Genomic DNA, 13,082 nt, shown 5'->3' with positions numbered 1-13,082 from the left:
GTCCCAATATATCCATAAATGTAAAACAATACTAACAAAAAACAACAACAATAATAATAATAATTATTATTATTATTAATAATAATAATTAGTGTAATAATAATCCAACATATTATCCAACATAATAACATTATTATTATTATTATTATTATTATTATTATTATTATTATTATTATTATTATTATTATTATTATGTTGGAGTGGTTAGAACTGCCGCCTCACAGCTATAAAGTTGCGGGTTCACGTTCCTGAACCACCTTGTCGTTTCTGTGTGACGTTCGCATGTTCTCCCCGTGGGTTTTTCCTCCGGGTACTCCGGTTCCCTCCCAGTCCATAGACGTGCGTGTTAGGTTAATTGTTCGCTCTAAAATTGCCCGTAGGTGTGAATGTTTGTCTCTGTTGGCGCCTGATTGTTAACATCGTCTCACATTTCTAACTGCGGTGGTCGGATTTCAGAATACTTTACGCACGCATCTTTTGACGGACTAGTGCAGTGCCCATAAACGCAGTGTACTTCAGTAACTGATGGATAGCCCGGGAGCATGTTCAGGTTCAGAATGAGTTTTTTTTTTTTTTTTTTTTTTTTTTGTAATAATAAGAATTAGAAGAATTAGAAGGAAGAAGAAGAAGAAGAAGAAGAACACATTTTATTTATAGTCGCCTTCATGTCGCCGTACAGATAAAAGCAAAATAAATAGTACCTAATGTTCCTACTGTCATAGGCACAGTTGTTGTTTTGCAATTCCACATTCTGCTAAACCAGCTTTTATTATTATCATTATAATTAATATTCACTCTTTTTTATTTAACACCTCGGCTGTGCTGGCGCTGTCTAGATACGTCACGAGACATTCGTTCGTGTTTACATTTTACGGCGCAGCTAGTGTTGAAGGGAACTGTAGTAAAGTGAAAACTTGTGCTGTGCTATCGCGGGCGTCGAGGGTCAGTGCCGTTAACTACATTACCCAGCACTGACAGGGAGCAAAGAAACGTTGACGTGTACTTTGTCGTGTACTCTGAAAATTCCCTGCTTCGTACTACACAGCTGTCAAAGACGGATACCGGTTAACAGCAAACTGAAGCAGTTCAGCGAGATTTTGTGAATTTTAATTGGTGGGTGACTTTCGTAACAGTGTGTGACGATGTCAGGAGAAATTTCTATGATTGGTAAGTTAAATGGCAGTTTATTTCCCCCAGCAATTAGCCGCTGACTGGCGGCTAACATGTAACCCAAGCTAACTGAGTTCGCTCCAGCTGTTATGTTGATGCGTGTGTTTTTACATTGCCACAGGCTCCGTTATCCTAGCCCTGTTCCTCGCTGGTTATCTGGGCCAGCAGTACCTACCTCCCCCTAAACCTAAAGTCATCGGCCTGGACCTGGGAACAACCTTCTGCTCTGTTGGAGTCTTCCACCCAGGTAGCGGGGAGGTGGAGGTAATAGCAGATGAGGAAGGGAGGAAGAGCATCCCCAGCGCCGTCTCGTTCACCACCACTGCGGTGATTGCTGGACATGAAGCTGTGGATCTGGCCGACAGTAACCCTCAAAACACCATCTACGATGCCAAGAGGTTCATTGGGAAGATAGTTGACCCGGAGGTCCTGGTGCAGGAGAGTGCTCGGTACCCGTTTAAGGTGGGCTTAGTGGGTGAGCGGGGGATGTGATAGTCGACTTTGTGTTCTCCAGTCACGGAGGTTTATTACCACTTTATTTAATTTAGAACTCCACTATGGTTGGCGGTGAGGGGGTGATAAGGATTGTTCAATAGTCAACATTTGGAGTTTCTTTAGTAGACTATATTATTTCGTTTTCATTAAAAAAACGCGCGAAGTTCTACAAAGTAGAAAACCTAAATGATCTCAGAATCCTTACATGTTTTCTGCTTATTGTACTTAACAAATAACAAATCGTGGCTATATATTATCCATTATTTATTCTCAGTTTTTGTAATCTCTCCTTCCTCTCCGTCTTTGCCTCTCTTCCAGGTCGTCAACAACAACGGAAGTGCCGAATTTGTGATCTCCACTAACCATACCTTCACTGTGAGCCCAGAGTTCATCAGCTCCAGGCTGCTGCTGAAGATGAGGAAAATGGCTGAGCGACAGCTTGGTGTGCTCATCCAGAAAGCTGTCATCTCAGTGCCTGCAGAGTTTGACGAGAGACAGAGGAACTACACTGTTAGGGCTGCAAACCTCGCTGGTCAGTTCTCTAATAATTATACATTTATGTTACATGTTGTGATTTGTCATTTGATCAGGCACCTGAGGTTAAAAATTTGTTGCATGCCTGTTGTACGTTAACCCCATTTGTCTCATTACATTACCATGTGTAAAAAACTTTTAACATCTATTCTAATGTAATTGAAGTTCAACAATAGCCACGTTTCCCTGTAAACTACATTGGTAATGTACCTGGATTAATATGCACACTGACTCCCCTGTTGCTGTCTTGCAGGCCTGGAGATCCTACGCGTTATCAATGAACCCACGGCTGCAGCCATGGCTTATGGTTTGCACAAAGTAGACGTCTTTAACGTCCTGGTTGTTGACCTCGGTGGGGGTACCCTGGACGTGTCTCTGCTTAACAAACAGGGAGGGATGTTCCTTACCAGAGCCATGGCAGGTGGGTGATTCACAGGTTCAATGAAACAGATGGAAAGTGATATGAGCTCAATGTCTAAAATAGACGCTTCACCTTTTGTTAGGCAGTACCTGCAACAGTTAAACATATTTTATTGTGTGCTGTCTTACTTATTATTGAATTTAATTCAACAGTAAAAATAATATGGGGTCATAACTTTTACATGGTTTCTAACATTACAGCAGTTTTCCTCTGCTTTCTCAAGTGCTGTCTCTGAGTGCAACACTAACATTGTGTGGATGATGATTTTTGCAGGAAATAACAAGCTTGGAGGCCAAGACTTTAGCCAGCGATTGCTCCAGTACACCACAGAGCAGGTGAGACAACAGTTTGGCATCCCACCCACCCTCAAAGAGGACATCCACCATCTCAGGCAGGCCGTGGAAGCTGCTAAGCTCAACCTTACCGTCCACCCCAATGTCACCATCAGGGTGCCTCTGCACCTTCATACCCACAGCAGCTCTGAGACAGCTGAATACTCTGCTCCTGCTCCAGTTCTCTTCCAGGCAGTGCTCACTCGCAAGCTGTTTGAGGAGCTCAATGAGGATCTTTTCCAGAAGATTTTGGCTCCTGTCAAGACCGTGTTAGCTGAGGGTCACCTGGAGAAAGAGGATGTGGATGAGATTGTTCTGGTTGGTGGGTCCACCAGGATACCACGGATCAGGAGGCTGATCACCGAATACTTTGGGAAAAACCCCAACACATCAGTAGACCCCGACCTGGCTGTGGTTACAGGTGTGGCGATTCAAGCAGGGATCATGGGCGGCTCCTGGCCTCTACAAGTGAGCGCTATAGAAATCCCCAACAGACACCTACGCAAGACGAACTTCAGCTAATCTTTAACAAGGTTATTAAGATAAAAGTGATGCCACTGACACTTGCCACAAATTTCTGTTTTTATGCTTCTCTAATGTGCTTAATTTAATTTCTGCAGTTTAAGAAAAATGCACAACAAAAATGACTGTCACATAAATGAAGACACACAAGACATTTAATAGGTTTAATCAGCTCTTCTGTGTCCTTGTTTGTGAGCAATGGTGTTAACAGAAAAAGCACTTGTCATATATGGAAACATACCAGCATTCCTCTCTGATGTACAGGTACTGTGTTACACAAAAGTGCTGGTCTCATTGTTAAAGTAACAGCTGCTTTTGTTGGGCAAGTTTCAGCAGAAATGGCACAGTGAGAAGATTCTCTGTCATGTCATCTGCTGATCTATTGAGCATCAGCAATAATGCTTATGTGATAGATTTTTTTCAATGGTGTTCAATTCAGGGAACAGCCATTTGGTTAAAGGACTTAAAGACTAGCCAGTACAATTTGAGCTATTTATTTATTTATTCCTGTTAACAGTATGGCTGTATGAGTGTATATGTGTCCATGTGTTACTTTTTTTAAGTATTTCCATCAACATACTGTGTGTTTGTGCCTTTTCTGAAAGCTGCTATTTTGTGAACAAGTGGTTCAGACAGAGGCCTTTACATGTTTGTTTGCACGGAGTCTCAGAGATTAATTTATGTCCACTGGAAGTAACTGGGTCAGAGGAAGAGCTCATGGTAAAGATGAAGATCCGCACAATTGATTTAAAAAAAAAAAAAAAAAAAAAGCAATACAAGCTAATCGCCTTGTATGTAGTGTGTGCTGGTGAGTCCGCACCTACTGAGTGGTTAATGTCAGAGAAAGCCTTAATGTTCACACAGTACTGTAAAGCATTACCCCTTCCTTAAAAATTATACGATTGAATTATTTTCTGCTTAGAGAAGTGGAAGCATGTTCAGCACTTTGATGACTTCCATAAGTTTGTAAACTTAGAGAATGCATTATGTAAATGGAAATGACGTACACAGTACAAACACTTGTGCAGCATGAGTTTGCTTTGCTGCCTAAATGTACGGAGATCAACTTTGGTAGTCCCATAAAAGGACCAAGCCTTGCTTAATGGTGCATTGTGAAAATGTGCTACTATCGCATCTGGGATGTTTTCTGAACTGGATACATGGTTTGACATTGGTAAAGAACTGGAAATTTGAAAAATTAGTTCAAAAATGTATTGTGATGAGACTGAGGCACATTCTGGGCGAGTGTCAACTGGTTATTGTGAAGACTGTAAAATGAAATTTGTGAATAAACTATTCCTTAAGTTTAAATCTTGCAAAACAAAACTCTGGACTAAGAACTTAAGATACCCAGATTCCTTTATAGTATCACAACTTTTACCAAATGTGATTTTTTTTTTTCCTCAAATGTTTCCATGTTGAAACTCTTCATGTGAAGAGTCATGTTTTAGAATTTTGTTTTTAATATTGTAACAAATAATTTCAAATGTTGAGTGAAAAGAGAAAACTATTTTTGTATTGCAAGTTATAAAGTTAGTTTAGCAACCTACATGAGGATTAAATCTGTTGTCTTTTCAGGCTATTAAAAAGTAGATTTCTCAGCTTTTATACATTGTTTATTTTGTGAAAAACTAACATTTTGTACACAAGATACTTCATGCACTTTTCAGTGCATGTTGCATCAAGATCCACTCTGCAATAACATCTATTAATATATCCTGCAAGAATGGCTTTTTGATTGGAATCAATGAAACAACAGTATTTGAAGATTTTAAAGTTTATTTCTGAGGAGCAGTAACAATAAAAGACAACATAGAACACATAAGGGAGCACACAATTCGACCTTGTGCTGCTCGTTATAATACCTCTAGTATCCCTTCAATGCGTTTTATTTTCACATTTAGCACCCACTTAATTTATTTTACAGCGGTGTTTTACACCATGAACCAACACTTAGATAAATTTTGTTTATTAACACTAAAATAGTACAGACTTAACTGCAATAGGCTGTGTAGGAAAAACTTCCTTCATGACCAGACCATTGCTATTTCTACCATTATTTAAATGTCACATTGTTCAAATGTAATTTTTAGTTGGCTGGAGCATGTGCCATTAATTTACCTTTTATATACAGCGACACTCAACATAGCACTGCACGCAGGCTTAAAATAATAAAAAAAAAAAATTCTCAGCCATAAAGATACACATCTTAAAAACTACCCCAAAATGTTCTTATGAGCCATATAAAGGAAAAAACATCTCTTCAAACCATTGTCACTAGTTATTCTAGTTGCACTGGGAGCACAGCTCACACAAGTCATTTCATATGATCATTGCAGTTACATGCATTGATCAAAAGAAGGCTTGAATGGGGCGCATTCATTCCTCAATCAAAATTAGTTTAAAAACACCATGTGAATAATTCACCCGGAGGGGAAGGCAGGACTTCTGTAAACTGCTTGTTTTTCGTTTTGTTTGTGGTTGTTTTTCTTTTTAAATATAAATATCAATGTCAATACTACTATGAGCGACAGTGCTGACAGAATGCAGGAGTATAACAAGCTGTAAGATTTTTGCCTCATATTACTATAAAGCCTCATAAAAATCCTTATAAAGATATCACCTGAAATATCGCTAAGAATATATACAGTGCTTAAAAGAAATTGCTTTGGGAAATTTGCGTGAAAGTAAGGAATTCAGAAACTCCTCTTTAAAAGAAGCAAGCCGGTAATGCAGATGGAGGCCTCAGACATTTGGATGTGTGAGGAGCAGGCAACAGTTTTGGTAAATTTTATCAAAAAGTGCGTGTAGTCTCATGTAACAGTATGTGTGACAAGCAGCTGACAAAAAGTATTTACAGAATGTACACATAGCAAATGGGTGGTTGTTTCCTGTCTTTCTGTCAGATAATCAGCCAGACAGAAGGAGGACACACTGAATTAAACTGGAATGATGCTGCTGTCTCCATCTCACTACAGCAGATTCATACAGGCTGCGTCACATGCCCCGATTGGTGTAGCAGTCATAGCCATTGTCTGCATACAGCTCCTCAGCACTGCCAACTCCATTTCTCACCTCTAGATGGTGCCAAAGGATACAAGAAAGTGTTAGTAGACTAACACAGCATATTCTAACTGCCCCAGTCTGCATTCAACCCTCTTCCTAGTTTAGTAATTAAATAAAGTAAAGATGTAAGAGCACAACATTTTTTGTAAAATGAATGAATGAATGAATAAATGAAGTAGGCTGGACAGATTGAACTGAATTGACTTACCTTTGACTCCCAGTACTAGAGCCTGCCTGGGCAGACTGGGGTATCTATAAGCTCCCTAGACATGAGGGTGTCTTCAATGGGAGGATTGAGGATAAGATTTGCATGAGTGGATGGATGAAAGGTAGAAGGGGGGAAACGGGCAGAGAGGTGGCAGGCAATGAGCGATGCAACGGACGCACGGGTTAAAGGAAGAAGTCACTGCTGGCAGGGGAGATGGAGAGGAGGTAGGATGAATATGAGGTGGTGCACATCACACACGAAGGATGGAGGCAGCTAATGAGGTTGACCTTCAACATGGAAGAGAGGGAAAGGAGGAACGAGAACGTTCACAGACACTCAGGCAAATGCATGCTGGGATGGAGTGACATGCTAGTTGGGCACCTGAAACTCAAAAATAGCTCATTCCAACTGTTTTGGAAATCAGTCAATGAAATGTAAATTAGAAAAAGAGGAACTTGTTTTTCAGTTCATAAGCCCAAAAACAAAAACAGTGGCACACTATACAACAGAGCTTGAAAACATCATAACTATGCATAGGCCTTACCAGCAAAGATAAGTTTCTCCTTCATGATGTTGATGTTTCGACTGGACCTGCTGACTGCAGCACTCAGCATGATCTGTTCAGGGTTGTAGCTGCGCATACCACTCATCCGATACCTGCAAGTCATCATGACATCAGAAACCACAATGAGGCAAGTAAGGATATAACTAATTACGGCTTCCTTTGCTCGCAATAGGCTGATCAGACTGAAGTTTAGGTCAATAGAGTGATATTATATGTATTTATGGAAGTACTCTATGTTTAGTAGTTCTATACAACAAAAAACATGGAGTACTTCTTTGGGAAGACACCTCATATAAATTCAATGTAACAATATTTGATTTAAAAATTTGTTATAAAAGCAACTCTCTTTCGAAATTAAATGAATCATATAGATCTCAATTTGCACATTTGCTTGTTAACATACTAAAGTGCTTTAAGGAAGAAATGGATATCATTTTGTAGTTGTAGTAGTTTGTAGTTGTTGACTATTTTAACAAAATAAATTCCAAGTTGGCACGTTTGTAAATCTTTTCTTTGGTGAAAAAGTAATTAATAATGTAATTATAAATGTTCACCATCACTAAATGTTATGGATTTTCTAATAAAAAGATTTTGTTTAGATTCTTTAATCCGACTACAGAGTATGAGACAATTAGTCGGGATCTTAATAGTTTAGCAACACTAAAATTATCTTTATTAATAGCTTATATTTAAAATATTTAGCAATTATAAATTAATTGATAGGCATTAATAAACTTGTAACTTGTGAAGTGTTTGGTGTATTAGAAAATAGCACCACATGTTTTCATATTTTACTACTTTTAGTGTGTGGAATGCACAAAGAAATATTTTATTTACATATTTATTTTTATTAAGTCTTTTTCCTGCATGTCCTGTACATGTATTCAAATACTTTATAATGAATCATAACAATTGACCACTTTTACGCTATTAAAGACAAACTGTAAGTTAATACATATAACTTACAAATATAATACCTATATATTGCCAAAAAAAAAAAAAAAAAGCTCTCTAGCTCTGTTAGATTTGTTTATCAGTAGAGTCAAAGGAATCAATTTTCTGTATGTGAAAACTGTGCCTCTGATTGAATGCAAACAGCTTTGATTTCAATTACATTAACCAAAAGCACTGGATTCAATATATTAGGACTAAGAGAGGCATTTAGAAAGAGAAATGCAAACAAGCAAGACTTCAGTTTCAATAAAAGCGAACCCCGAGGCACTTTGCCTGATTGATGGGTTCCATAGTTCATTTTGGACATTTAGTGGTTTGGCTTAATAACATGGACAATAAATTTAAGAACTCATTTAGGACTTAATGCTTTGGATAGTTTGTCCTTTCTCACTATGGACTGAATAAGAACAAAGTGCCAGTAATGCAGTACAATGATTCAGGTGAGACAGAAGTGAGGAAAAAATAAATAAAAAATAAAATAAAAGACAGTTAATGTAAGGTTGAGAAAAAAACCTGATGGAGATAAATGTGACAATAAAGAGAGTGACAACAAAAACAGAGACAAGGCAAAGAATCTTCCAAATGAAAACACTATGGATACAAGAGTAAAAGACAGAAAGAGAATGAAGAGAAAGGGGACTTTGGGTCAGAAGAAGTGACCCAGTTACCTGATCATGTGATAGCTGAGAGAAGATGCCAGAATGCAGCAGAGGAGGAGGAGAAAAACATGCACATCAGGCAGAGGAGAGAGGACGAGGAAGGAGAGGCAGAAGGATTAAAAGGGACAAAAGAAAGCAGGAGACAAGAGAGGTCAGTTTAGAAGAAGCAGAAGCTACTGAAGAGCTCAGCCAAGCAGAGCAAACCTGCACCGGACTGTGATAACAAAGAAAAAGAGAGCACTGCCCTCCATCCCAGATGAAAGGTGGAAAGGCCATCTATCCCAAAGAAAAGCAGCACACTCCCCAACAGGAGCAGGAGAAATACTGGTGAAAAGTGAAGGGTTTAGACACTTAATTCAAGAGAAGACTTATGCTCATACAAACTACATCTTCTGTCTCCACTGATTGAGAGAACAGAGGTAGGATGGGGGAGAACAGTGGAATAAATACATCCTAATAGCTTCTAAAACCAAATACAAATGTTCCTCAACAACTAATTCATGTGCCATTTCCAAGCTCATTACAGGCACAACCATTGAAAAGTAAATAAAACGAAGGGAAGGGACAGCATAATTATGCATGAGCTCTTATTTTAATGATGTCTACTAAGTAAATGTGTGACACTGAGTCAGACATGTTGGGAAGGATGCTTGTTAATTAGCAGCAATTTGCTAAATGGGCTCATGTGTGTTAGGGTGTGAAAGAACCCCCAACAGGACAGGCACACAGTAAAGAAAAGAGAAGCTTTTACTTTCCTCTTCATCCACCAGCAGAAAAAGAAGATGGACAAAGGTTAACTCTTGTGCCAGCACTCAATATAATCAAAACAGTTACATCAATAAGAGAGTGTACTTACTTCTGGAAAATGAATATTCCTACGACTGCAGCAAAAGAGAGGAGTTCTGCAGACACCCACATCAGACAGTATTCATCTGGTCTCTGGAAAGACACACAGTTATGTTTAACAAGTCTGAATTTTTCTGGAGCACGTGGCATTTTGTCCTCCACCACTGGGCGGTGCTACAGGGCAACAACAATGTTTAGTGATAAGCACAGCACTTTAACTGTGCAGAATGATATGTACAATAAGGGCGGCAGTTGCTCAGTTGGTAGAGTGGCTGCCTGCCGAACATAATACTTTTGTAAATTAATGTCACTAGAAAACTGTGAATCATGCTTTACGGGATATGCAACGGTGAGGATGCTCATCTTTCTCCTGTGCTGGGAATTCAGATATGCGTTGAAAGTAACAGGACAGCATATTTAGTACAGGAAATAAACACGGTAAATGAGTTCAGCTGACAGCAGTAGCCATTGTTGAGATGGTAAAGCCAAATCTAATTGAGTCATGCAGCTGAAAGGAATATTCAATATAATAATATACAATATAGCCAGTGCAAAGATGTATAGGCTGTGCTCCTTGCTAATGGGGCATAGCAGGTAAAATAAACGTTAACATGAGATGTTAAATAGAGAGTAACATTTTTGTTTTTCTCCACATGTGATTTGTAATCTGATAGCGTTTCTGGTTCAACCTGTAAGACAGTCAGTGATAGTTTAAACCAACATAGTTGTGGCTGTTAGGTAGGAAGCTTAACAGAAGAGGGGGAAAAAGAAAGAAATCTATCTATAAAATAAAACTATACAGCAGTGCATGGAGAGGTTCCGAGCAAATAAGAAAAAGTAATTCAGTGGTGATGGATATTTACCATGAGCCAGATGGGGTAAGGCACCTTTTTGAGAATATGTGGGGCCGCAGACGAGACTGAAGACACCCCACTACACCAGAGCACCGAGTACAGCCAGGGCTCGTTGACAGTGTAGAGAGTGAGGTGGATTTGGCTCTCTGAGTAGTTCCTGCAACCAATCCCACATTTTTAAAAACACATTTTCTGAATCTTAAACTGTTGTTGCTCTGTGTGTGTGTGTGTGTGTGTGTGTGTGTTTCTACCGGATTTCCTGTGTGCTGGCCTGGTTGTATCGGAGCAGCAGCCTCCTGATGCCGTGCTGACTGAGACTTTCATGGGTCAGTTTGTCCACCGAGGTCTGGATCAGGCCAGGTGCCAGTCGTCTCACCTGAGCTCTGTGCTCATCTGGAGTCCACATTACCTACACACGAAACACACGGGTAAAAAACATTGACATTTGTGTGCTAAACCAACATAAATGAAGCAGGCTGAAATCACATTAGCGGGAATAGGGAAGAATCATGAGTTACTTTATGAAGCCGATTTTATAATATTCAAATTTTCCCACCATGTTTGTATACAAAATGCTAACCCAGTGTTTATTTCCTATACACCTACTAGGCTCTGAGGAACTCCAGACTGGTGCACAGCCTGCAGTGTGTCATTTATCCAGCTGTGGTAGCGGGGATGCTCTGGTGGAGGTCTACTGAGCCTAAAAACCACTGTGCTGTTATGATAGGAGGCTAGCCTTAGAAGCTGCTCCAGGGTGCACACACTTTGGTTGGCGATCAGATGCTTCTCCTGGGGAGACAGTGTGTGAACGGTCCAGAAGGGGTCATTCTGAAACAAAGTAGACACATATATCAAAGGGTAATATAGTGCTGCGTAGAGTGTTTAGACAACTGAAATGTTTTTCCTCAATTCCTTCGCATTCTTTCTCGCTTCACCAAACCCTCACTCCTTGTCAGAACACCGACGATTATTTGAGCTCTTAAAATAGATCTTCCATTATCTGTTTCATTTCACTTTTCTGACTCGGAAGGTTTGATTTAATTTTTCATTACATTATTATTTTTATTTGGGATATATACGGTAAAAAGTTTGGACATGTACAAATAAGAATATGACAATGACTCATAACTTTATGCAAAAGCTCCAAAGGGGTGAGGCTTTTTATTGGAATGCAATATCAAGTGAGTGTGCAAACATGTAATGTACATAGACTGAGGGTGAGCACAGAGAAAGTAACTCAAACAAATACTGACAGAGCAGGAGAAACAGCCAAGTGGCTATGTGCAGCACAGCTATCTGATCCCATCAAATCTGAGCATCCCAATATTTAACAGATGCTTTTGTTAAAACACAAACTGAGTTTAATCCAAACTAAACTACAGTACATTGTGATTTAGAACGGAAACAGCTTTAAAAGTTGCGTGTACTAGTGTGTAATGTAGAAGGACTTAAGCACAGTGCACATATGTACAGTGTTTTCATCTTGTTTTAGCACAATAGTTATGCAATTCAAGCATGTGGAAAATCATTTTGACACATTAGTTGACCTTGATTCACTCTACATGCAGAAGAGCCTCAATAAAACAATAATAGATGTCAGCAATAAGATGAAAGCGGAGGACGTCATAAAAGATCAATAAGCACTGGTGACTCTGTGTGATAATGATATTAGATACAAATCACTGTCACATCACAGCACAAAGGCTTCAGAAAAAGAAAGAGATTTCCTACATTTCATCCATTTTAGAAATCTACCTTGAGGAACCACTGCCCTGCGTTGAGCTGCCGTAGATCTGTCCAGTTGAAGAATGAGGCTTCATCCATTTGTCTGTCAGGGAAAATCTTCTCTACATCTGTGGTCCTCTGTAGGGTGAGGTCATGCATCAGGAAAGGCACTCCATCCACACTAGTGATGAGGGAGGAGGAATTGAGTTTTAAGGTTGCCAATTAGTACAAAAGGGGACAAGGCAAAAGGCAGGAGGTATTAAAGCACTGTTAAATACCAGATGCACAGAATCAAGTGGAGACGAAGAATTAATTGAATTGCATTTAAATTATTATTTTCCATGTTTTATTTAAGAAGTTTTTTTTTTTTTTTTTAATAGTTCTGATTAGCAGCTTTAGGACCTTTCACACACTCGTGGCTTATCCCTTCGCAGCATAAATGCTTTTCTTACAGCTGCACAGCTCATCTACTTTTTTTACATTAAAGCAAAGTAATGTTCATGGGTAGGCAGTTAGGCACTTCTGTAACCTCATTGACATACAAAATACAGAATTGCCTCATTTTTGTTATGCTCAGATTTATTATTATTCAAATGAAGTATTTATTAGACGCAAAGAGAAACAAGCTAAAGAGAGCCCCCCTATTTTTTTTATATTTATTAATAAAAGCCATAAATACAAACAATTTCATTTGTGTGTGTGTGTGTGTGTGTGTGTGTGTGTGTGTGTGT

At 39.1% G+C, this 13,082-nt stretch overlaps 2 protein-coding genes across 5 annotated transcripts in view; one reads left to right on the top strand and one right to left on the bottom strand.

The window, feature by feature from the left end:
- The first annotated feature begins 860 nt into the window (after positions 1-860).
- On the top strand, positions 861-5,082 carry hspa13 (heat shock protein 70 family, member 13). Its single transcript, XM_067507229.1, has 5 exons — positions 861-1,167; positions 1,292-1,632; positions 1,984-2,197; positions 2,453-2,620; positions 2,894-5,082. Exons 1-5 carry the CDS (start codon positions 1,143-1,145, stop codon positions 3,472-3,474), a joined length of 1,329 nt encoding a protein of 442 aa, XP_067363330.1. The 5' UTR covers positions 861-1,142; the 3' UTR covers positions 3,475-5,082.
- A 153-nt stretch (positions 5,083-5,235) lies between these two features.
- The window catches only part of gdpd5b (glycerophosphodiester phosphodiesterase domain containing 5b), a 37,465-nt gene continuing 29,618 nt past the window's right edge, over positions 5,236-13,082 (bottom strand). The window contains exons 10-18 of one of the 4 annotated variants that reach the window (XR_010914639.1): positions 12,382-12,532; positions 11,233-11,454; positions 10,878-11,035; positions 10,636-10,783; positions 9,783-9,865; positions 8,936-8,950; positions 7,293-7,405; positions 6,749-7,035; positions 5,236-6,551 (exon numbers count right to left, since the gene is read on the bottom strand). Coding sequence is in view for 2 of the 4 variants with exons in the window: in XM_067507227.1 (XP_067363328.1) it covers positions 6,472-6,551; positions 7,293-7,405; positions 8,936-8,950; positions 9,783-9,865; positions 10,636-10,783; positions 10,878-11,035; positions 11,233-11,454; positions 12,382-12,532 (970 nt within the window). In the remaining 2 variants the exon portion in view is untranslated. The remainder of the gene's footprint in view (positions 6,552-6,748; positions 7,036-7,292; positions 7,406-8,935; positions 8,951-9,782; positions 9,866-10,635; positions 10,784-10,877; positions 11,036-11,232; positions 11,455-12,381; positions 12,533-13,082) is intronic. The other 3 variants (XR_010914640.1, XM_067507227.1, XM_067507228.1) reach the window with 3 other exon arrangements.

The sequence above is a fragment of the Channa argus genome, chromosome 6 (genome assembly GCF_033026475.1).
Source record: "Channa argus isolate prfri chromosome 6, Channa argus male v1.0, whole genome shotgun sequence".
In the NCBI taxonomy this organism is placed as follows: domain Eukaryota; kingdom Metazoa; phylum Chordata; class Actinopteri; order Anabantiformes; family Channidae; genus Channa; species Channa argus.
Note: the sequence above shows the minus strand (reverse complement) of the source record. Positions and strands in the feature narration are given on the sequence as shown.